Source organism: Antennarius striatus, chromosome 14, assembly GCF_040054535.1.
Source record: "Antennarius striatus isolate MH-2024 chromosome 14, ASM4005453v1, whole genome shotgun sequence".
NCBI classification, from domain to species: Eukaryota; Metazoa; Chordata; class Actinopteri; order Lophiiformes; family Antennariidae; genus Antennarius; species Antennarius striatus.
Genome location: NC_090789.1, coordinates 9,272,954 through 9,298,113, shown reverse-complemented (window position 1 = coordinate 9,298,113; position 25,160 = coordinate 9,272,954). Strand labels below are relative to the sequence as shown.

Sequence of the window (25,160 nt, the reverse complement as noted above, 5' to 3'; positions counted from 1 at the left end):
TGCTTTGATAAATTCTAATTATAGAACTAGCCATTCACGTCGGGTAAAGCTCTTAAGTTATGGTGTACGATTACTGTGTTCCTTTAATCATGTAACATTAAAAGAAAACACTCCCCTGGTTGATTTTCTTCCCTTGCTTAAGAAAATTCAAACCTTAAGATGGATTGTGGGACTTGTTACGATTGAGACTACACGTGAGGTCATGGCAAAAGTCGACCAAAACAAAACAGTTAAACTGTGAGCAAAGCTATAAATGAAATGTGCCTCTGTGTCTTTACTTCATCTGTCTGCACTCAACAAACACAAGCAGAAGCCTACAATTAAAGACACACACACACACGCACACACACACGCACGAACGCACGCACGCACGCACGCACACACACACACACACACACACACACACACTTAACACAAGACAAGCCACAAAGACACATCCCAAAGAGTTTTTCAACTGTTCTTGAGACAGTAATAAAGCTAAGGGTTAAGAACAAAAGAGAAAGACCAGCAAAGATGTGTGGATTGGTAAATCCTCCATCGCAAACCATCATTTTTTTTGTTCCTTCATTTCAACTTAACCACATGTGTACTGCTATCTTTGAAACTACCAAATTTATTCTACTCTATCACCCTTTTTTATATGTTGCTGGGATTTCTGTCTCCCTCTCAAGAGATACAGGTGCTGAGGTAGCGTCGTAAAGTTAAAATGTTTGGCCGGGAGGTTGGAGATGAGAGTGATTTGTTTGGATCATTTCTAGCATAAATATACCATCACTATAGGCATGCAATGTTGTGACAGCTGGCTCCGTGTGTGCCAAAGGAAAAGCGTCACATTGATTATTTTACCTGGCAATCTCATCTTAACATTATATTTACACATTAGCAATGTTACCTCAAGGGAAAGCAGTGCTAAAAAATGTTTATGGTTTATGGACATCCAAGACTTAGACAAAGATGACAGCGAGATGACCAATGACTTCATTAAACACGTACTGTGACTGAATCAACAAGCAGCCACAGCTGTCTCCCGCATTTTTTGTGACATAGATTGCTGTGTCCAAAATTCTTTTGTTTTGTCACACTCCTCTGATAGCTTTTCCACCATGTGAGTCTGTCTGTGTTGGAGAAACTGGTTTCATTTGTGCAGGATGCCCTTGGGAAATTGTAAAAGTATGTAGCTGAGAAACCAGCCAAGGTATTCCTGTCTTATGATTATGAGTCCTCAGGTATTAATATTGACTGAGTGCTGGTGGATTGGAACATCAGCATGTTGAAAGGCAGCCTGTTTGATCTGATGCAATCTCCTGTATTCATCTGTTATATTTAGTATAATTAAAATAGAGATTTTGTTACATAGTTAATGGTTATGTTTTCAAGGGAGGGGCAAACAAGTCAAGAAATGTTTTCTCACATGTTGATAAGTTTACCTTGCTTGTGACATAAAGAGTATGATGAGAGATGTATGAAGAGAAATGTAAACATAATAATTTTGAATTTATGTCTGAGTTAATTGTAGAAACTTATTATCATGGCTGTATTTCTTCTTGTGGACTTCTTCTTCAGACCTGGCTTAATGAATCAGACCATGTCTAATTGCTTATCACTGCTGCTGACATGCTCCAGACGGACAGCAGATGTTTTAGTAAAGGTTACCCGTGACATTCCCACTCACAGCCTGATGAAGACCATGAAGATTACACATGACCGCCTGAATGAACCATCGACCCTCGAGGGCCAAATGAAGTGTTCTCTGCAACAATAAGTGGCCACTTGATTTCCAGGGAAACCTAGAGAAATGGGAACCAGGAAGTTGGATAGGCTATTTAAAAGGAAGGCCGCTGAAGAGCACCTGTCTCACCGCTGTTCAGATAAACTAAGATGTGAAGACTGTGTATGTGCCATGATGATCTCCAACTAAGAGCCTGTTTTCTTTGCTATCTTTTGTAATTAAACAGAATTTTGTAGACAAATTTGAAAATAACTTTACAAGAAATCATAAAAATTATCCTGATGAGACCAATATTAATAATAAAATAATCTCAATTAAATAGATGCAGCAAGAAATATTTAAAGTGGTAATTGGACACAGTAATTGGACGAAAGTGGTAATTGGACTGTATATTGATGCGTTCCAGGAATCACACACGATTAATGAATTCCGCGATCGAACGACGAACTATTTATCTTATTATTTACGGTAATTTAAACGTTCATGACCCTCCTCATACTGATATTAAACCACCTTCTATATGTATTACATTTTCCCACACTCTTATCGACTGTTTAAAGCACCTTTGTCTCACACGTTAGTCCGAGACTCACGGAACCGTGTGCACTTCCAGATGCTGTCAGCCAATAGAATGCGCGTACCGTATCACGTGACTGCCTACCAAATATCCGTGATGAGGTGAAGTCGTGAGAGTTAATGCATGAATGTGCGAGTTCGCACTGTATACTGTTCAAATTCTTTGTGTGCAGAATGATAATGATTTGGAATCTGGCCTCGGGTTAGCCTTGTCTAGATTAGCGATGGTAATCAATGGCCTCCAGATAGCAGACCCCTTACCTTCACATCCTTCTTTACAACACCCCTCCTCTGATGGACCGAAGGATTTGTCATCATAATGCAAACTTGGGATATACACTCACAGCTTCCAGAACCCCCTGCTGACACAGTGGAATGCACAATTGTTCGCAAATGAACAGCAGGACAGTCAGCTACTGTAAATAGACTTTGAGCTTAGCCAGAGTGTTTAAGAACAATATTTCTATTTTCTTACCGCCACAATTATATGTGCCTGCTAATTGTAATTTATATACACAGAAATAGACAATACAAGAAAGATAATGGGAAAAAAACCCTAAAACGCAGATTTGCTACTGCACTCTGTATATTGAAGGTAGAAGGGCTTGTAATTTGTGAATCAAATGTTTAAAATATCACTACAAAAAAATAAAACAATGATCAGCAATAAAAAAGAGAGTATTTTACAGGTTCACCATGACTACTGTAAGGCCTTAAGAATAAAATTAATTATTGATCTCTTTGTATCAATGGACAGAAATAAAATGTCTAAATATCATCTTCAAATTTGAAGTTTGTGGTCATTTGTTGTGAGCGCTTTTTGTGTCGTGACCTGAATACCTCACAGATGAAGCCCTGCCAGCAGCTCATTAACATTCCAATACAGCTCTAATCACCACTGCAACATGAGTATTCGTGTGTGTGTGCGTGCGTGTGTGTGTGTGTGTGTGTGTGTGTGTGTATGTGTGTGTGTGTGTGTGTGAAGAGAGAGAGAGAGACAGAGAGAGAGAGAGAAATAGAGACCATGCACGTGTTGCTCTGCGACTGAGGACGCGGTGAAAGTTTGTGATGGAGTGCCTGCCACATGTGATCAGAGCCGAGTGGTGTGATTTGTTCCATTGAGTTCCTCTCGCTCATAAAAGTATTGTGTAGGTTTGGCCCAACTGAGGCTCCTTTTTCTCAAATTTTATTGACTCGGTCATGGAAGAAATTAAGATTGGTTAGAGGTAAAAGGCGCACAGGGGAATAAACAATGTAAAAGTTCATCTCAAGTCAGGTGGAAACAATCGGTGCATTGATGTCACTGAAAAAAAAGAAAAATAATTTATTTCCTTCTGTTTTTCTTTCTCCAGAAAGACTGTATAACTCCAATGGACGTGACTTGAGGAGGTCTCTGTTCTCTCTGAAGCAGATTTTTCAGGTAACACACATATTTTGCAAGCAATTACTGCCAGTTTGTTTTTGCAGAACACTACTGGTTATTGTGGTCATCCTGTTTATTCTTCAATTACAGGGATCACCATGAACGTGGCATTTATCACCCTGTGTGTGTGTGTCTGTGTAGGTCTTTTGTGGGTTCTTTGTTTGCGTGAAACTTTATTTTAAGATGACAGGAGTCTAAAATAAAATAACAAGCACACACACAAGAATATACAGACATGATAACACATGTTTCAGGATGTACAACAGTATGGTGAGAACTTTAAACAACTTTCTCATGTAAGACGTACTGTGTAATTTCCACACACATGTAAACATGTATGTTGTACCAGAATCCGAGTAAGCAGCAGCAAATCGGATTCATTCCATGTCTCCTCATCATGTGGTTGATCCTGCAGAAGTCTTGTGCTGCATGACGTCTGGATAAAATACAACTCCTGCTGATTACATGACTTCAATTCTGTTCTTATGCTTATTTTGGATAGAAACCACTCAGACGAATGTAAGATGTCAGAGCCTTCTGTGTATGTGAAGGTAGCATTCGTGAAGGGCTCCACAGCGTTTGGCAAGATGGAAGTGTTTTCATCTTCCTTTCAGTTTGTTTATGTAATAAGAGATGATATGTCCAGCAACAAATTGTGAAATTGTGTTTGCTGAAATGTGGTATGTAACAGATGGTGTAATCCTGTGTGTGCGTGTGTGTGTGTGTGTGTGCGCGTGCGTGCGTGCGTGCGTGCGTGTGTGTGTGTGTGCGTGCGTGCGTGCGTGTGTTGTTGATGGTGGGGGTTCAAACTTTATATCCTCTCAGCTTTAATGCTTTTTCAGCACATTACTGACACCATATGGTAATAAAAAGAGTGCAACTTGAATAAAGTCGAGCTGTCGGAGGAATTTTTTGTGGTTGTGCAGCCAATGAATGTCAAAATATATATTTTTATTCTCTCTGGGTTACTTCAGGATGACAAAGATCTGGTTCACGAGTTTGTGATGGCTGAAGGTCTGACATGTCTCATCAAGGTGGGAGAAGAAGCAGACCAGAACTACCAGAACTATATATTAAGAGGTACAGTCACTCTATACTCACATAGTAGCTCAAGCAGAAAATCTCACATTAATGCTCTACATATTTAGAATATTGAGGAGGTTAAGACAGACAACAGATTAAAATATATGACACAAAACGCATACAATAACGTAACTAAAGTTAATTACCTCTGAGTAATCCTACACACAGGGTGTGACTGTGTCAGCAATGCAGACTATAGGCTACCTGTAAGAAAACTGTCACAGCCTGCCTGTGACGCTGGCATTGCCATCATCATCATTGTAAATGTCAGTGATAGTACCATCATCGGCTCTTGAATTGTGTCTATCTTCAGACTCCTACTTCAGAGTTGTTGTACTTCAGCCGAAGTCATCGTCGTTATTGACAACGTCATCACAGCTGCTATCAAAATTGTTGCGATTTATGCTGCCATAGTCGTTATTTTGATTGTCATCATTACTGGTGCGTCCATCATCATCATCATCATCATCATCATCATCAGCATCATCATCATCATCATCATCATCATCATCACTACTGACATCAGCAACGCAATGTCAGCATATTAAGTTTAATATTTTGTCCAAGAAGCAAAGATATAACTTCAAACCTCAAATTTGCTGTGTGGTGCACATTATTATTATCATACTATAATTCTGTTCTAAATGGAATATGCCATTAAATATCAGTTTACCACCTGAAATATCAGTTTACCACAGACAGCTTATGAAAGTTCCTAAGCATTTAACCAACAGAAAGTGTTTTTTTATGAAAGGTGTTTAAAACAGAGATTATTAAATGAATTGATGTCAGTGATACCGTGGTGGAATCTTCTACATTGACATTCAATCATTTCTATTTGTTTGTTTCCATATCAGTAACTTTTACATCAGGTGTAGAATCTCCTCAGTCCACTGTGTCAAATGTATGTGTTTCACATTTGTGTCCAGAAGTAACTTTGAGGAGGATGGGAGCAAAGATTATCTTCTTATTTTAATGCTGTCACAGAAACATGGATTTAACATGTGCTGAAATCAGATATGGGAATATACTATCACCAAGACTCATGGTTTGCTTGTAATACAATCCATACTTTGATGTACAGCAACAGGTGACTACTGCTGTGTTGCTTTACTGCCTTTGGTCTAAATATAACTTAAAAAGCACAACACGCAAAAGTGTGAGAAAGTAGTTCTTTATGGATTAGTACATCATCAAATAAATCAGATGCAGATATACAAACATTTAACTCAAATACTTGTGTCAGTATCCCAATCATATTTCTGGTTCATCTTTGGGTTTACACAAAATATTCCAGAATTTATTTTATTTTTTTCTTTCTTTGACATAGTGCAACTTGTAACCCCACAGCCATAACTTAAGGTTTCTACATTTATAACAGCAGACCATTTCAATATAGTGTATTTTTGTGGCCAATTTTTGCATTAAGATCCATGTGCCATTCCCTGTGAACTTAAATAAAGTATCGGAAAACCTTTTTAAAATAAAACTTTGGATCTCCTCCTATACATTTAATTGGGTCTGATCTGCCCCTGAGACCCATCCATCAGCTAACTGTTAAGTTAAATTTTATCTAGTGTTTTTTGCGAAGATGCTGCTGAAAACCGACAAGCAGACGTGGAATAAACATTTATTCTTTGAAACAGTTAAAAATATTCAAAAAGATAATTGAAGATTAGGAATTTCCCATGTAATTTATCCTAAGAAACTGTACTTCTGCATGCTACTATGAAAATATAATGTGTGAATGTGTATAATGTGTAAGTTTTTAAAGCGTTTTGTGATCTTGTGTCGTGTAAATTGGTAAAGCAACAACACATTTCAACTACTCTACATATAAAAGTAATTACATGCCTCTTTCTAGGATGGGAAGTGCTTCAAAAACAATAACACTAAGCCTACAGCCATTTCTATTTTCTGGTAGGCATGTCTTTAGTGGTTCCATCTGTCATAAAATCCCAGAGCATAAGGAAGGAAACCCTTAATCCTTCAGGCTTTCCCAGTTATTTATAGCTACTGCAGATGAACCCTGTGCGACAAACAGCTGTCTTGTGTTGGGTTATGGTTTGTGTACTGTAAGAGTTGAAATGTTTCTATGTAATGTCTCCGTTTCTGACATTTAGTTGTTATACCCTCTCTCAGCTCTGGGGCAGATCATGCTGTACGTGGATGGGATGAACGGTGTCATCAGACACTCTGAGGCAATTCAGTGGTTGTACACATTGGTCGGCTCAAAGGTACAACAGACACACACACGCACACACACACACACACACACTCACACACACACACACACACACACACACACACACACACACACACACACACACACACACACACACACACACACACACACACACACACACACACACACACACACACACACACACACACACACACACACACACACACACACACACACACACACACACACACACACACACACACACAAATGCAACATGGAAGGTTATCATGAGCCCTGAGGTAATCAGTCATCATTTGTTGAGGATTACTGTATTTTTATATGTAACACCTTCAATGGTTTTGTAGCATCCTGATTTTGTTCCAAACACACTGTATAGCTCAGCTGTGTGCCAACAGTCTTCATACCATTCTGTTAAATCCAATATTGCACTGTTTCTTATTGTTGGTTTTAGATTTGAAATGTCTTTAATATCAGTTGTTTCAATACTCGCAGTGTTCATTTTAATCACATTTGTTCTACTGGGACCTTTACTTGGTTTATTGTTGGTTGTTATTTTCTTAATTCTAAATAAGAATAAAGAAAATAACAACATGTCTGTATCTAACACAAGACATGTATTTTAATTTATATTTTATATACTGGTCTAATCCCTGAAGGGAAATTAAGAGCACACTGTAGTTAGTAATACATCAAACACATGCTTACAGTCAAATCTCGGTTTTCGAACGCTACTGTTCTCGACCAAATCAGTTTTCGACCAGAAAATTCGAGAATTTTACGTCTCTGAACTCGACCAAAATTCGGCTCTCGACCAAACCGAAAGAAGCTGAGCGTACCTGAACATGACTCACTTGGGAGCCGAGCGAACCCGAATGCCCAGGATGCTTCCTCCGTAGCGCATTCGTGTTCAAAGTTTGATAGGATATATTTTATTAAAATAAAAAACAGTGTCTATTTCTACCCCTTTTTATTCATGGTAAACAGTATACAGTGCAGTTTATTGTGTAAAATAGTAAAAAAAAAAAAAAAAACGTAGAAAAAGTTGTTTTTTTGACTTTTAGACGGATTAAAATTATTTACATTAATTATAATGGGAAAATAGTTTCGGATTACGAACAACTCGCTTTTCGAACAGCCTTCTGGAACAGATTATTCGAAAACCAAGAGTTGACTATACATGTTAGTTTGTACAGGCCCCTGTAGCACAAACACACACACACACACACACACACACACACAAGGGGGCCTGTAGGCATGCAGGGGGAGGAAGAGTGGCGGGCAGCTCCTTTGTGGAGTGCTCCAAACGAGCACACTCCGGTGTTTTTTGGACGGAAGTGGGAATCGAACCACCGATCTTAAGAACATTGGACGACCTGCTCTACTGCCTGCTCTACCATTGAGCCACTGCCGCCCCCTAAGAGTGTAAAAAGTAATTTCCCTGTTAGGGGATTAATAAGGTGGATCTTCTTGTCTTCTTCTAAGATAATCCTTTATTCGCACAACAGTGGGGAAATTTTCATATAAGTATTGATACTGTTGCATATCCAAATTGCACATTGATATTCTACATTAACCTTCTTGTTTAACCCTAACACCTTACCCACCCTTCAGTTCCGTCTGGTGGTGAAAACGGCTCTGAAGCTCTTGCTGGTGTTTGTGGAGTACTCCGAAACCAACACCCCACTGTTGATAGAATCTGTCGCCTCTGTGGACGCTAAGAGAGGTAAGAATGACTTAACACATCACCACGTGTTCATTCATACTGTTGTAGCCTGTGCTTTTTCTGCATTTGTTTCTTGCTCAGGTTAATGTGTTAAGAGAAGTGGCTGGGTGGAAGGTTTAAAACATATCTATGTTTTGTTTGTATGATTTGCAGGCAGCAAACCATGGTCCAATATTATGGAGATCTTACACGAGAAGGACGGAGTCGACACCGAGCTGCTGGTTTACGCCATGACACTCATCAACAAGGTTTGTGTCCTGAATGCATATGTACCTTCTTTTTTTAATTCGTATTTATTGGGGACTGGATACAACTCTGATATAACCACAGCCTGTTCCAGTATGGGCGCGGGGACTGGAACAAACCAAAATGAAATGACAGAATGAACTGTCTCCTTCTCTTCATGCAGATGCTTGCAGCACTGCCTGACCAGGATACATTCTATGATTTGGTGGATGGTTTGGAGGAGCAGGGCATGGAGACAGTGTCCCAAAGACATCTGGGGCGGAAAGGAACTGATCTGGACTTAGTCGAGCAGCTCAACATCTATGAGGTTTGAGACATGGATATTCATAAAATCACAAATGAAAACTGATATTTCATTCACAGTTGATGTGAAGTCAGATTTCAGTTGATAGATGCTGTTCATTTTAATGCACCATTTATAACACTTGTGCTTAAAACAATCAACACCTGTATCCACTCCCACTATCACTGTACTCCACAGACAACTCTACGGCATGAGGACGGTGACGATGACACCCGGGCCCCAGCGACGGGACGCCGGGACCGACGGCGAGCCAGCCTCGGAGGCGGGGACAAAAAGCATGGTCTGGAGAGGAGGCGGAGCCGCAGGGCCTCACTTGGGCGGACTGGCCATGCCTCCCCCTGCAGCCTTGCATCTCCTCAGAGAGCTGGCTTCCAGCCATTCAGTGGCCAAAGAGCCGAGGATGTTAGTGAGAGGTGAGAGACGGGGTTATTTAATAAATGTCATAACTTAGCAGAGGAGTTTCAGTGGTTATAAAGACAGATGATGGAACTTAACAGACATCATACTTGAGATGTGTAAAAAAATAGCTTAAAAGGGAAGTTTTGACTGTCTTGTACCAACACTTTCTGCTCTAGTGCTTTGTCAGGTTACCTTCCAACCATGTAAGTTCAAAACTTCCCCAAGTAAAGGTCATCTGTTGTTTGCCCTGCTCTTCACCTACATGCTTTAACAGCTACTAGTGTGTCTCTTGTTAAATAAATCACTCCTGAGTTGTTAATCTTTCCAATGAAATACAAGTGCAGACTTGTGCTCCACTCAAAGAAATAGAAAAGTTCTCAACACCAGCTCAAGCCTTCAAGGTTTGCTTGCATTTCTAATACATTGTTAAACCAGCACCAGCTTTTTCAGTGCTGTTTGTGTATGTACAAAAGAAAAGAAAGGGAATTTGAAGCCACCCGAGGTAAATATGTCCCCTGTGTGTCTCCTCATCTACTGTAGTCCTTCCTTTACCTGCCTCCTCCCTTCACCAGGTTTATCCATTCCCTTTTCCTGTTCATCATATTTTGCCTTCATGTGCATGTAAACACATCTTTAGGGCATTATTAATTAAGAACAGTCACTCCCACCATCTCAGAATGTTTTCTCTTGTCCTACTCTTACTTTTCATTCTTCTATTATTTTATCACTATTGGATAAACGTCAGAGGGAGCTGCATTGTGTTTTTGTAGATCTGGAGAAAGCTTATGACAGGGTGCCCAGAGAGGAACTGTGGTATTGTATGAGGAAATCTGGAGTGGCAGAGAAGAATGTTAGAGCGTTGCAGGACATGTATGAGGACTGTAAGACAGTGGTGAGGTGTGCTGTAGGTGTGACAGAGGAGTTCAAGGTGGAGGTGGGACTGCATCAGGGATCAGCTCTGAGCCCCTTCTTGTTCGCTATGGTGATGGACAGGCTGACAGATGAGGTTAGACAGGAATCACCATGGACTATGATGTTTGCAGATGACATTGTGATCTGCAGTGAGAGCAGGGAACAGGTGGAGGAGAAGCTAGAGAGGTGGAGGTTTGTCCTGGAAAGGAGAGGAATGAAGGTTAGCCGCAGTAAGACAAAGTATATGTGTGTGAATGAGAGGAACCCAAGTGGAAGAGTGAGGTTAGAGGGAGAAGAGATCAAGAAGGTGGAGGATTTTAAGTACGTAGGGTCAACAGTCCAGAGCAATGGAGAGTGTGGAAAAGAGGTGAAGAAGCGTGTCCAGGCAGGATGGAACGGGTGGAGGAAAGTGCCAGGCGTGATGTGTAATAGAAGAGTTTCAGCTAAAATGAAGGGAAAGGTGTACAAAACCGTAGTGAGACCAGCGATGTTGTTTGGTCTAGAGACAGTGTCACTGAGGAAAGTACAGGAGACAGAGCTGGAGGTAGCAGAGATGAAGATGCTGAGGTTCTCTCTGGGAGTGACCAGGAAGGATAGGATCAGGAATGAGTACATCAGAGGGACAGCACATGTTAGAGGTTTTGGAGATAAAGTTAGAGAGGCCAGACTGAGATGGTTTGGACATGTCCAGAGGAGAGACAGTGGTATATTGGTAGAAGGATGTTGAGTTTTGAACTTCCACACAGGAGGTTTAGAGGAAGACCAAAGAGGAGGTTTATGGATGTAGTGAAAGAGGACATGAAGGTAGTTGGTGTGAGAGAAGAGGATGCAGAAGACAGGGTTAGATGGAGGCAACTGATTCACTGTGGTGACCCCTGAAGGGAGAAGAAGAAGAATAAATGTCACATCCCTGTTTGTTTTTGTGTAGCATCATAAATGTTGTGTGGTTGTGCAGCTGTAAACTCTACATCTGTCCCCTTCCTCTGTTCTATCTATTCGTTTTTGTTGTGATGATTTCCATTTGCATGCTGTTGCATCATGTCTTCCTCAAACCCTCCCATGAATGTCCAAACTATACCCCCCCCCCAAAAAAAAAAAAACAGCAAAGAGGAGGAATGTGAGGATGTGATAAAGGAAGAGGAGGAAGAGGAGACTCCATTGACTGAGTCTGAATCGGATGAGCAAGAGGGGGATGATACAGTGTCTGAAAAGACCACCCCCAGGTATTGTAGGAAATGGACGTCAAGGGTGTATTTTGTAGATACACATACTTAGAGCCACAGTGCTAGTAAATGTCTCGTCTGTCACTGTTTACTGTAGCTTATCTGTTTGGTTTGATCCTTTTCGTATGTACACAGTCTTGTTTTCTTCCATTTATTTCTCTCAATGAATTCATTTGTTTTAGCCCTGCCAGACCTCCTCCATCCATAGTTCATCAAACAACCCTCCAGTCCATCACCATCACTTCCAGAAAGGAGAATATAAAACAGGAAGAGCAGAAGAATCGGACAGAACCACCTCCAGCACCTACCCTCCATTCTTCTTCTACCTCCACCTTCACATCCTCTTTACCCATATCCTCCCCCCTCAGCCCCCCAGCCCAGCCCTCTCTCCTGGCCTCCTTGCTGGCTAGAAAGAAGTCCATTGTCACTGTGCCAGCGACAAAGGAGGTCAGCCCGCCATTGCGTGGCACCTCCAATCTCTCCCCTGATCGCCTACCCTACCTACCCCATTCACCCTTCCACCTCTTCTCCTATGACTTCGATGAGGAACCATCGCCCTCAGCTCAAGAGAAACCCAGTGACGAGTGTCCCAGGTCAGATGGACAGCAGAAACTAATCGCAGGATCCTTCCCTTGTATCTTTCCGATTATGCACATCTTACCTTTCAGTTTTCACTTCAATTTCTGCTTGTGCCCCTCCCAAACACTCGGATCTCTGCATCACTTTTGTCCCCTTTCACCACTTCTGTCACATCTTTGCCTCTTTGGTTTAGGCCTAGTCTTAAGCCTGTCACCACTGTTATAATCACTTGTTGTTCCTTCATGTCTCTTCTTAGTTCTGTAGTTCTGTCAGTAAATGAATAGACTACATTTCTTTGCAATCCTCACCTTGTTCTACAGGTTACTTTTCATGGCTCTTCTCTTGCACACCTGTAGCATCACCTCGTGCTTCTTAGCATCATCACCTCTCACTGTTTACACTATTTTATATATATATATATATATATATATATATATATATATATATATATATATATATATATATATATATATATATATATATATATATATATATATATATATATATATATATATATATATTAATGTAGTATTTAATGACCACTGTTACTCTTGCTGAGTAATTTCAGGAAGCTACAATTTAAAACCATTTATTTGAATAGTTGATTAGAGTAGAACAGACCTGGATCACCATGTGATCATAATTAATAAGAATATGCTTATAATAAGCCCATTAAGGTAAATTAACTTTGCAATTTTACAATGGCCATAAAGTAAGTAGGAACATCCTGCCTGGGATTTTCCACAAACATGTGACTAAACTTGCTAACCAGGGTAACTCTAATGTTGTTCTAACAGCATTCCTGTTATATAACAAGGTGTCAAATTTGTTTCTTGCCAGCAGTTTCGCACCAATCAGTTAGTCAATAGGGTGTCGTGTAACTGTGCAGGTCACTCACTGTCTTATTTCCTCACCACTAGGAATGGAGGTGTCATGTCCTGCTCCCCTCTTGGCAGTCCAAGTACGCCCACCAATTCCAGGTGAGAGGGGTCAGCATTAACATGAGCTAGGAAAGCCAATACTGATATATTAATTCATAAATCTTTACATCGTATGGTAATCAATAATTAATAAAGAAGAGAAATGCCTTGGAAGAAATATGTACTCACATCTGACTTGAATGTTTGTCATACTTCACAGCATCTCACTGACTTTATGTCATCAAATCTTTTCGTTTGTCCAGGCCAGCTTTAGGAGGACTTCTGTCCTCCTCGTACCGACAACACCAGGAGTCTCTGGCCGCCGAGCGAGAGCGTCGTCGTGTAGAGAGAGAGGAAAGGCTGCAGAAGATAGAGAGAGAGGAGAGAAACAAGCACAGGTTATAGCATTCATCAGACTATTAAAGCAGATTGAAACTAGAGAAAAGATCATATAAAAATAAAAAAGTTCCAACAATGCGGTAGTTAACTTCCATAAAGACGGAGAACTAACATGATACAGACATTGAACAAACCACAGCTCAAGTCCTTCATGTGAACAATAATGTTTGTTAAATAAGCTTTTAACCAAGTCATCAATTTTAAAGTTAACGCTGGCAACAGTTTGTTTCCTGGACTTTTTTTTTTTAATCACTAAATGTTTCAGGGCAACTAGCAAAAGACTTGTGGAGGTCACCACTCCCAGCAAAGAGATTTGAGCAAAAAAACAGTTTTAGATTTTGATTTGGCACAGATTTCAAAGATTGTTTGATTTAAATTATTACAAGTTCTGACTGGCTGTTTTACTTTTATGCTTGTAGAGAACCAGCAAAGGTACTATTTTCCTTTGCTTCTGGGCTTTAAGCCAAGCTAGGCTAACTGGCTATTGTCCATACCAAACACTAGGAATGGTCTTATACTCAAGAAAGTGCAGATACACATTTAACTATTCAATACATCTAACTATTTCTACAAGGGATTAAGCTGTAAAATACATATTGGTGATAATACAGTAAAAAAATTATGATAAATAAAAAGAATAATACTTCAGATACTGTGATGTGGGTGGTACGGCTTCCTCCCACCTTTAGAAAACACGCAGCTTAGGTGAATTGGTCACACTAAATTATCCTTAGGTATGAGTGTGGGTGTGTGTATGTTTTTTGCGTGGCCCCACGATGAGCTGTTTTCTTATCCGAGGTGTACCCCACCTTTCGCCCATAGCTGGCTGGGATAGTCTCCAGCAGACCCCTGACCCACAAGGCAGATAAACAGCACACAAGCAACATTAATGCAAATCAAAGAAGGACTAAGCTTACTTTTGTAGATGAAGATGTAAAGTAAGTAAGCAGAAAACAGATCAGTAATGGTATGGAATTTAGGTTCAGACCAATATTTGTTTGTCTGCATGGTTTGTTGGTGGTCAGGTTTGACGATTTTGTTTGTGTGTCCCTCACAGTCGTGACTATGTGGATAAAATGGAAGAGGCCAGGCTCGCACGAGAGGAGAGGTAAGTGTGTGTACTAAATCAAAACAGCACACAACCCAGCTGAGCCTGTAGGGAATATTTACAGCCTGTGGTTAGGAAAGCTCAGTAATGGTGTAATTGTTTTCAGGTTAAAAAGCTGGCCTTAGCTGCCAAAGATCGGGGGGATGCTGAAACAATTTGCTTTGCTCTATCTGTCTGTTTTCTTACCCTTTGTGTAGCAGAATTATGACTCTGCCAAGGGCTGGACTGTTTTAGATGGATGGTGGAGGAAAATCAGGTCGTAGGATTTGAATGTGACACTTTGTACTCCAGCACATGCACATTTAAAACCACACTCAACAAGGGTTTTCATGATAGATGAATGTCTGTGTGCAAACAAGCCATCACAGGAAGCAAGAGGTTTACTCTTAAGAATATATGAGGACACATTTAGGTCTGATCATCCTTGATATAACCTCATTTTATGTTGTATTTATGACACCTGACAACTGAAATTCAGACTACTGATCATTACAAAGCTCTTTCTTCTTTTTCTTCTGTTGGTAGCCTCTGAACTATTCTTCTGAACTCTCACGCTGTATTTAAAGCATATTTCCAATATTTCCAGTGCCTCACCTGCCATCATGACCGCACATCATGATTGCCTCCCCTGACTGCACATCTCTGCTATATTAACACAATGGTTGAGTGTAGCTTATCAAAGAGTGATTTATGGAGACAAACCAATGCCATTAATTTCTAAGTGTATATTTCAGTATATTTCACGTGGGTTTGTTTCAAGTTGGCTCACCCACTCTCTTTCAGTCTTAATCACATGCATATACAGTACACACAAACACACAGACAAACACACACACATATTGGTTTTCAGTTTCTTTAGACCCCTGGCCTAATGTTGAAGAACTCTGAACAGAAGCTACACTTATTCATGGTACGTGGGAAAGAAGAGGAGGGGTTTGAGGAAGAAAGAGAGGCAAAGAGGGTTGATTCAGTGCCCAATTCTCTGTTCTATGCAGTGGGTTGAGTTGTAAAGTTTAGTAGTGGGAGAAAGTGAGGACGAGAACCAGAACAGGGGCGAGGGACGAGAGCTGATGGCAGCAACAGATTTACTCTGATCCACTTTTTGTTTGACCTATGTCAAACTTTTTGTTTGACCTTTCAGCGGCCAAAGAAACATTTACTAATCCTTTTCTGGTTTCATATTTGGATTACTGAGAATAGGTGAGCATTTGGACAGAGGAAAGCAATGTTGTGTGTGTACTGAAGGTTTTGCGGGCTTTAAAAAGTTGGTGATACAAATGAGTGAAGCGGGGTGTGTAGATGTTTGTCTGAAGAGTTGGGATGGTGGCTGGAAAGGAGAAAATAATTCCATAATGGTGTTAATTTTTTAAGGTAGAAATAGGGACAAAATTTTCAATAAATGTCAGTAAACAGGTAAAGAGTGGTATTTAATTTAGTTAACTTGCAGGACTGCTCCCTCTCACCTCCTCTCCCTCAGGTATAAGAACGTGGAGCGTCTGGCAGCGGAGGAGTTTGAGAGAGACCGTGTTCGAGTGTCAAGGACTCGCCCTGACCTCAACCTGACCTTGGAACCCACGGAGGCCTGGCCTTCGTCCTCACGCAGCAGCACGCCGTCGTCCTTCGCCTCCCAGGAAGAGACAGAGGCTGACATCGAAGCCACGACCCCCACCACCCCCTGCACACCCTCTGAGACTGGTAGGGCAGTTCGGCTGTATAGATGTCAGCACGTAAGACTGAAATATAAGACTATTGTAAATTAAACATTTTTACATCTCGCCTGTCTGTCATAGGATTTACATTTTACTTACCAGGACTTGTAACAGCACCCAGGGGTATGATTTTTGCCCTTTGTAGTATTATTACTGTTTCCCTTGTTAGTACTGTTGCTACACCAATACTATAAAAACAACTAAAACTACTAACTATTGCTGTAGCAAAGAGGAAACGCACTGTTATATTAATAAAAATGGGGAAAAAAGATTTCTTTTAACACAGTTTAGCAAGTAAGTAATACTGTAATCTTATGATGTTAATCCTGACTAATACAATGACTCCTGTGGTTTCCATGGTAAGACTGAACGATGCATCTGTTTATTGCAATGGCAAAAAAAAGTTATTGTTGTGTACAAAGAAGGTCATCTTAAATATGTTTAGGGACGGGCAGTGAAACGGCACCGTACACCTTTCTGAAGAGCTGGGGTCTGACGCCTGCTTTAGTATTTGTATTCGGTGTTTTAGCAACTGATCAACAAGCACCGTGGAGCAATCATTCCGAAACTTAAACTGTTTTAAATTGTCAGATTGCTGTGAAATTACCATGCAGGAAAAAAAATAAAAATAAATGGAGTGAGGCAGGTTGTGGAAAACATGGAGGGATGGGAGGCGGATGCCATTGGAGGGGTGTGGAAAAAGAAAAGGAAACAGAGAGAGGATATAGGTGAAAGGGTCATATAGGTTTTTCAAAGACCTTTTTTGAAAGCATGATGCCCAAACATCTTGCATAAGAAACACCAGCCTTTTTTTGGAGCTGAATGCTGCCCTGACGTGAGCTGAGCTCTTTCATCTCAAATAGGCGAGTGTATGAGGCCTCACAGCGGCGTGTTATTCTAACTCTGCCTGCCTCACTGCATGGACTGTACTGTTGAGGTACATGTTTGCACCGCGTACATGAGTATGCTTTGACGTAAACAGGAACTTAATTCTTCATTTCCTGTTCCTTGCCCAGTCCTGCAGTCACCCAGTTTTCTGTACCTGCCACATTGTGTACATTAGTTTATGGACCCGTGTTTTTGTTTTTCTTGTTAGTGAGAGCGAGGCCGTCCCTCCAGCAGTCTAAACATAGATATCTTTAAAATCAAAGGCAGCTGTGTCACATTTCAAATGGTTTTTCATCTCACATCACAAACCTTCTATGTTTCTCTGTGAGGAACTCTAATCAAGTCATGAGAAAGTATGGTGGCAATTTTAAAAGAAACATATTTTTTCATGACAGGAGAAGCTGATGACTCCAGTACCAGTGTAGAGACAGAGGAAAAGGACACCACTGGTGAAGAAGAGAAAGAAGATAAAGAGGAGGAAGAAGAAGAAGAGGAGGAAGGAGAGGAAGGACAGGTTGAAGTGGCAGCAGAAAAAGAGGACGAAGGTGAGGAGTGTGAGCAGGAATCGGAGAAGGACAAAGAAGAAGCAGAGGAAGACAGTGGCATATTGAGCGATAAGGAACGTCAGAATGAGGAGGTGAATGAGAAGGACAACTGCTCAGCCTCCAGCATCTCCTCTGCCAGCAGCACTTTGGAGAGAGAGGAGAAGGGGAGGAGTGACAATGGTGGGTCGTTTCGAGGTTCACTATAATTTAATGCTAGAGAAAACCAAAATGGTTCAATGACCCTCAGGTTCGCTGTTATGTCACTGGGTGGAATCACATTGTTCTCTTAATTCATCATTACGTCAGTAATAGAGGTTTCTATTCAGGATCTAGCTCACTAACCTTTGAAGACACAAAAAAATAACGTGATTCCTCCTGTTTGATTTGGGTTCAGTCCATATTCTCATTCTTATTTCACACAAGTGACATTTCTGTGAGCCCAATAAAGTTAAATGAAAGATCTAGTGTTGTTGTTGCTGCACTTTATTTTCCTGAATACTTCTGGAGAAATGACATTAATTGCCACTAGATGTCACACTAGAGCACTGTCTCAAAATGATGAACAAAGTGATAATTGGTTCAGAATCCTTACCAGGATCCACCTCAATCTTCAATTAGCTCGGCACAAATTTTCAACCAAACCCTTTTGAGTTTAATGGACCGAACAGAAGGGTTTATGAACCAGTGTGATTTAATACTATCGAGCCACAATGGTCAATTAACTAAATTCCCACCAACTCATTGGATTTTAATTCAGTTGCTACTCTCATGTGACCATATGATGATGGCTAACGGCATGTCTGTTTCTTTTCTCAGCCTTTAAGGAGGAAGAGATGAGCGAGCAGTGTAACGAACTCCTCAACAGCAAGCGGTTCATGTTAGACATGCTATACTCTCAGAACAAGAAACCCGGTGATGAGGAGGAGGAGGAGGAAGAAGATGATGTAGAGAAGGAGAGGGAGAAAGAACAAGAACAAGGAGAGGACAAAGACACCCAAGAGGTTACTGAAGGGCAACTGGGCAGTGACCTAGAGAGTGACAACAAGGCTGACAAATCAGAGCACCGTGGGACCATCCGACCATTAGCCGAGCGGTTCGGAGACTTGATCAAGGACCTTGTTTCACCCCACCCTCATCAGGAATGTCCAGTCAGTGAGCCCCCTCCTCCCCCACCAAAAAAAGAATCAGACACAATTTGGGACCAGCTTTTAGCAAACCCTCGAGAGCTGCGAATCAGGGACATCAACTTCACAGACCTGACTGAGGAAGATGACAAGGACATTCTGGATGCTGTTTTGATGGGAGGATGTGGTGACCTCCCACCCCCACCACCTCCTCCATTCTTCATCCCACGTTTCCCTCCACCCCCTCCCATGCTTGGCAGCTGTCCACCTCCTCCTCCTTTGATTGGCATCATGAGACCTCCTCCTCCTCCTTGCTTTAGTGCTCCAATTCCAGTGCCTCCTCCTCCTGAGCTGCTGCTCTTCAACAAGAAGAAGAAGACAATCAGGCTCTTCTGGAGCGAGGTGAGCCAAGAAAGCACTTCCAGCAATTAGCCAAGCTAAGATCCATCCTGTTGGGACAAAATAAATAGTTACACTATTGTTTTAAACTGTGTTAGACTAACAGTTGAGATGATGAAAACTTTAAGGAAAACTTCTATTTGCCATGATTACATTTTTTGATTATAATAACTACAGTAGTCCTACATTGTCAACTGTGAGACAGTGTTGCGTCGGCCAGAGTGAATCAGTTTCTCTTTGTCTCTAGAGGATTTATGTCGATTTCAGGTTCTAACGTTGACCAAGTATAATAAATCTTCAACCTGTTCATTTCTGTTCTGTTTGTTTTCAGGTACGTCCAACAGAGTCTCAGTACAGGGACTACAAGCTTAGCGGGGAATCATTCTGGTCCAAACTGGAACCAGTGAAGTTGGATACAGCCAAACTGGAACACCTGTTTGAGTCAAAATCAAAGGAAATACCGGTTACAAAGGTAAATGTCTGAATGTGGTTCATACAATCTTGGAAATTCTTGGTTTGGAATAGTGACACAACTACTGCTACTTTTTTAAACTTTTTTTTTTTTTTTGCCTGTGAGGCACTCAGTTCCTTGTGTTTTGATAGGACTGGTCTACTTACTGCGTAGATGTTATGTGATGGCTTAGTTTCATCCATCTTTCCTGTGCTAACTATACGGCTTGACGGTAAATGCATCCATTTCCTCACTGGAAATTTTTTAAAGGGTAATCGAGGTAATCTTTGGTCTGAAACTGATAACAGTAGAGCTTTTTGAGACGTTCGAAATTTGTATAAAAGTCTCTAAATAAGAGATGTTTGGTCTCCCACGATGGGGCCTCTCATACTTTGACCTCCTGAGCCACTGCTTCAAAGTCACCTGGGATTCTTGTCCACACATAATATGACAGTATGATGGTGGTCTGCTGCTGCTGCAGTATCAAAACAGCTTGTGCAAAGCTTCCACTTAACAAGAAAATCCAAACTTTAAAAGACCACCAGAAAATTAATCTTTCAAAGATGAGAGTGTACTTAACTGGTATTGGTTTGATTTTGCTTTAGCACACTCTCCTTTGTTCCAATCCTTAGATTGTATAGTTTTCTTACCATATTCAACAGAATGTAAAGTATGAGTTTTAGTTTCAAACATTATTATGGTGATGGTAACGTCCTCAAATTCCTTCTAATATTTTATTGAGAAATGCACCTCTTTGGCTTGTTAAACTGTCCAGTCAGGTGTTTTTTAGCCTTCTACTTCTTCAGTCCAGACATGTTGCTGGCATTACATTGGAAGAACTGTGTCTTCCAGAATACATATCGATGGTATGTACATAACCTCAGCAGTAGCCAGGTCTTAGTACATTGTCTGTTACACCTTTTATGTGGCGAAATATGAAGATGTCCCTCCTTTTATAGCTTCTAGCACCAATTACATCAAATATTCAGAAAGTATGCAAGAATCCGTATAAACACACAAAAGTTTCAGACTTATAAAGTGATGGTATTTCCTGCTACCACCAACCATATAGTTCTCACAGCTGCATTCAACGTAGCCTGAGTGATGATCTCTCTAAGCGTTAGAAGCCCATGAAGCAGACCACACAGAGAAACAAGAAACAGAAGGAGAGGGAGACGTAGAGCGACCCAGCACTGACCCTCTTTGTATTTTTGTGTCCCAGAAAACAGCAGCAGATGGTAAGCGTCAGGAGATCATCGTTTTAGATTCCAAGAGGAGTAATGCCATCAACATCGGTCTGACAGTGTTACCTCCACCTCGCACAATCAAGACGGCCATTGTCAACTTTGATGAATATGCCCTTAACAAAGAGGGCATAGAGGTGAGACATACAGGTCATATCATGACTGACAGCCATTCCTCAATCCTTCAGCGTGACGATGACCCCTGGCTTGTTCTCACCTGCAGAAAATTCTGACAATGATCCCGACTGAGGAGGAGAAACAGAAGATCCAGGAGGCCCAGCTAGCCAACCCTGATGTCCCGTTGGGGTCAGCAGAGCAGTTTCTCCTCACCCTGTCTTCCATCAGTGAGCTCTCTGCCAGACTCCAGCTCTGGGCCTTCAAGATGGATTACGAGGCCACAGAAAAGGTTGAGGCAGTTCCCTTGTGATTGGATTACAGTTACAAATGTTGAAAATTTATAGAATGGATGGATAAATCAATTTGATCATCAAATTCAGGTTTAAACCTATGCTTTATGAGTGAATGTGATTTTAGTAAAGCAGAAACAGACAGCTAATGACATTCTCAGACAAAAAACAACCAAAGGAAGTCCATAAAGGTCTGAGCAAATGTGCACAGCATGTGTGTGTGTCTTGTGTGTGTCAGTAAGTATCAACATCCTCCTATTACAAACATACTCCCAAAACATCAACATAGCTACTCGGTAACATCATAACCAAATATCTACCCTTATTAGCCGGTCAGGTATTCTTCTGGCACGCCATGTTTTACTCGAGTAAAGAATGCATGCAGGAAGAGAAGTTCAAAGACAAAACAAGCAGAATGAGACACACGACATCCTCCTCACTTGCCCTGTAACTTTTACACAGGATGCTTTGGTCTTTAAATTCTCCACAAAAAGTACGATTCCTGACCACACATTCACCAGAGTGGTGTTTCCAATTCGGCTCTGCTTGACGGTTTGTTGATGGGAGACTTAATGGAGGGCGGCATACCGTGGAAGCACACAAACAGATGTGCACCGGAGAAACCTGCTGCACAAAAACAACACCTTCATGTAATCAGGTGCACTTTTGATAGCACAGACCGACAGCAAGCAGTGGCAGTGATCACCATACAACTTCTTATGATCTCTGCAGAGTGCACACGGCTTACGTTGGGAGTTGCTTTGCACCTCTTGTCCACATATGTAACTGCTGTCTCCCATATTTGTTTGGAGTGCTAATTGCCTTAGCTAATGATTTGAGCTTCTGTGCATATTTTCCTACTCCTAGGAAGTAGCAGAACCATTGCAGGATCTGAAAGAAGGCATGGAGCAGCTAGAGAAGAACAAAACTCTTCGCTACATCCTGTCTACGCTGCTCTCTATTGGAAACTTCCTGAACAACACCAATGTAAGTCAGGGCCAGTAAAGCCTCATATTTCAACAATTGCTTATTTTCTTTGGAGACACAGTAGACATCTTCGGTGTAGATTCTTTCTATGTATAAAAATTCTGTCACACATTAGATATACCATACAGAACTCTTCCTTACAAACTTTGTTATCAACTTTACTTAAAAAAATTTCACATAAGTAAAAGCATTTTTCTGTCTCATCTGTTTGTGCACACGTCCAGGCTAAAGGCTTTGAGATGATGTATTTGGAGAAGGTTCCAGAGGTCAAGGACACAGTTCATAAGCAGTCCTTACTGCATCACGCTTGTTCTGTGGTGGTGGAGAACTTCCCCCAGAGCACCGACCTGTATTCTGAGATTGGAGCCATCACCCGGTCTGCAAAAGTGGGTGTCACACTCTGTCAAGGCAAACTCACTTACGTACTATTTTGCATTGCTATTCTGTTTGTCATTTTTAACTCACCCAGCTAACATGGGGTGGCAGTGGCTCAGCGGTAGAGCGGAAGTCCTATGATCAGAGATCTGCGGTTTGATTCCCACTTAGTTCTTTAATAGTGTCTGCAGGGAGGTTTGGTTTTTTGCAGTGAGCGGGACTTCACATGCCTTTCATTTATACCAACTTCTATTCAATCAGGTGGATTTTGACCAGCTGCAGGAGAACCTGTGCCAGATGGAGCGCCGCTGCAAGGCCTCATGGGACCACCTGAAAGTGATTGCCAAGCATGAGATGAAGGCTCAGCTGAAGCAGAAGATGTCTGACTTCCTCAAAGATTGCGCTGAGAGGATTATCATCCTCAAGATTGTTCACCGCAGGATCATCAACAGGTAGCTTCACCTCACAACAATCTATTCTTGACCATGTGACAGAAAAACTGTTCTACACACCTGAGCATTAGTTACTGAAAGATTGTCTCATCAGCATGTTTAGTCTGTATGTCGGAGAAATTACCATCCTACAAGAGATTGTAGGTAAACAATTTATTCCTATTTGTTTCCCAGGTTCCATTCGTTCCTGTTGTTCCTCGGTCATCCTGCCTACAGTGTAAGAGAGATCAGCGTCCACAGATTCAGCAAAATCATCAGTGAGTTTGCTCTGGAGTACAGAACCACCCGAGACCGTGTGCTGCAGCAGAAACAGAAACGAGCTGACCACCGCGAACGCAACAAGACCCGAGGAAAGATGATCATGGACGTCAACGCTGCTGTGAGAATCTGAAAAACAAAATCTCAGACTTGAACGTCTGTTTTCTTGTTCTTCTCTATCCAAATCTATTTTTTCTTTTTCTTTTCTTTCTGATGGTCCTTAACATTCAAACTCTTTGTACCCTATAGTCTGATGATGAAGAGGAGAGTGAGGTATTGAAATGTGTGCAGAATGTCTGCATGTGTGTGTGTTTGTGTGCATGAGGCAATTCATCCTGGCTGCATCCCTTTACCACTAACAATTTCTTTTTCACTGACTTTAAAATTTGAGTGGCTCATTTGATAAACACAAATGCATTTTGAAATACAAGCTATCATACTCTTATTCTCTTTATTCTGTCACTTGTCTTCAGTCTGGTCGCTATGGATCCAGGAGCAACTGCAGCGCCCCTAGTGGCGTCCAGGACAGTGAGCAGCCTCCGGGTCTGGGCCACTCTGAGGATGCTGCAGAGCATGAGCATATGAAGGCTGTTCTGAGAACCAGTCTCACTGGTGGTGATCGAGAAGCCGGTGGAGTACCAGGACTTCGGACGCGAACAAGGTCCCGGCCCGGACGGGGAGGTGAGGGCTGCAAGACGTGTCTTTCAGAGTCACTCAGAAAAGCAAATGGTTATACGGACAACACTTAAATATTACATTGTTGATGTATAAATCCTTATTTGTTCAGGTCGCAGTATGCAGGCATGGACGCCAGCCGTGGAGGATGCTCAAATCTGTGGAGATGATGCTGCAGATGAGATCATGGAGCGCATAGTGAGGTCGGCCACTCAAGGTCCAGGGACAAGAGCTCAGCCCAGAGAAAGGAGGAGGTCCAGGGCCAACCGCAAGTCATGTATGACCTGAATAATCAGCTACTCCTTCCATATTAATGGACAGACAATAATGTTTTTATGCTGTTTGTTCACACTGGAAAAGATGAAGTGATTTCAAATTGTCATTATGCATTTCTTAGTGTTAACCCCTTATTGTTTTATAGGCTGCTGATAGTAATGTTGTTAAAGGGATTCTGCACAACTACAACAAAAGTTTAGTTTTGGGGAATTGTTTCAATTAACTTATCCTGGCTGAATGTATTGAATATTTTCTATAAATAATGTAATATTCTTCCCATAAATGGAGAAGATGCTTACATGCCTTTCAAACAATCCTGATGATGTCATCAGGATGATCTTAAATGCGTCTTGGCATCTTTAAGGTAAACAAAAAGGCCCAATGAAACATAAAAACAGTTGGATTTCAGGGAATGTAGTAGCTAACATGTTTGCAGTTTTACTTGTAGAGTCAACTCATTGAGTTTCATGTTTTTGTTTTATTGTCAACCGCAAGTCCTCAAAAAGTGTCATACATAATATTAAAAGCCAATACAAGTTC

At 41.2% G+C, this 25,160-nt stretch overlaps 1 protein-coding gene across 5 annotated transcripts in view; it reads left to right on the top strand.

Moving 5' to 3' along the window:
• Nucleotides 1-25,160, top strand: part of fhod3a (formin homology 2 domain containing 3a) — a 46,929-nt gene that overhangs the window by 19,623 nt on the left and 2,146 nt on the right. Inside the window, exons 4-29 of one of the 5 annotated variants that reach the window (XM_068332666.1) lie at nucleotides 3,658-3,725; nucleotides 4,703-4,808; nucleotides 6,954-7,048; nucleotides 8,629-8,740; nucleotides 8,894-8,988; nucleotides 9,150-9,293; nucleotides 9,468-9,703; nucleotides 9,866-9,892; nucleotides 11,705-11,824; nucleotides 12,007-12,417; nucleotides 13,324-13,383; nucleotides 13,587-13,721; nucleotides 14,780-14,830; nucleotides 16,308-16,525; nucleotides 17,823-18,152; nucleotides 18,789-19,498; nucleotides 19,827-19,967; nucleotides 21,169-21,327; nucleotides 21,414-21,596; nucleotides 22,465-22,584; nucleotides 22,809-22,970; nucleotides 23,221-23,411; nucleotides 23,586-23,790; nucleotides 23,919-23,942; nucleotides 24,143-24,350; nucleotides 24,457-24,621. In XM_068332666.1, the coding sequence (XP_068188767.1) occupies nucleotides 3,658-3,725; nucleotides 4,703-4,808; nucleotides 6,954-7,048; nucleotides 8,629-8,740; nucleotides 8,894-8,988; nucleotides 9,150-9,293; nucleotides 9,468-9,703; nucleotides 9,866-9,892; nucleotides 11,705-11,824; nucleotides 12,007-12,417; nucleotides 13,324-13,383; nucleotides 13,587-13,721; nucleotides 14,780-14,830; nucleotides 16,308-16,525; nucleotides 17,823-18,152; nucleotides 18,789-19,498; nucleotides 19,827-19,967; nucleotides 21,169-21,327; nucleotides 21,414-21,596; nucleotides 22,465-22,584; nucleotides 22,809-22,970; nucleotides 23,221-23,411; nucleotides 23,586-23,790; nucleotides 23,919-23,942; nucleotides 24,143-24,350; nucleotides 24,457-24,621 (4,476 nt within the window). The remainder of the gene's footprint in view (nucleotides 1-3,657; nucleotides 3,726-4,702; nucleotides 4,809-6,953; nucleotides 7,049-8,628; nucleotides 8,741-8,893; nucleotides 8,989-9,149; nucleotides 9,294-9,467; nucleotides 9,704-9,865; nucleotides 9,893-11,704; nucleotides 11,825-12,006; nucleotides 12,418-13,323; nucleotides 13,384-13,586; nucleotides 13,722-14,779; nucleotides 14,831-16,307; nucleotides 16,526-17,822; nucleotides 18,153-18,788; nucleotides 19,499-19,826; nucleotides 19,968-21,168; nucleotides 21,328-21,413; nucleotides 21,597-22,464; nucleotides 22,585-22,808; nucleotides 22,971-23,220; nucleotides 23,412-23,585; nucleotides 23,791-23,918; nucleotides 23,943-24,142; nucleotides 24,351-24,456; nucleotides 24,622-25,160) is intronic. The other 4 variants (XM_068332668.1, XM_068332667.1, XM_068332669.1 and 1 more) reach the window with 4 other exon arrangements.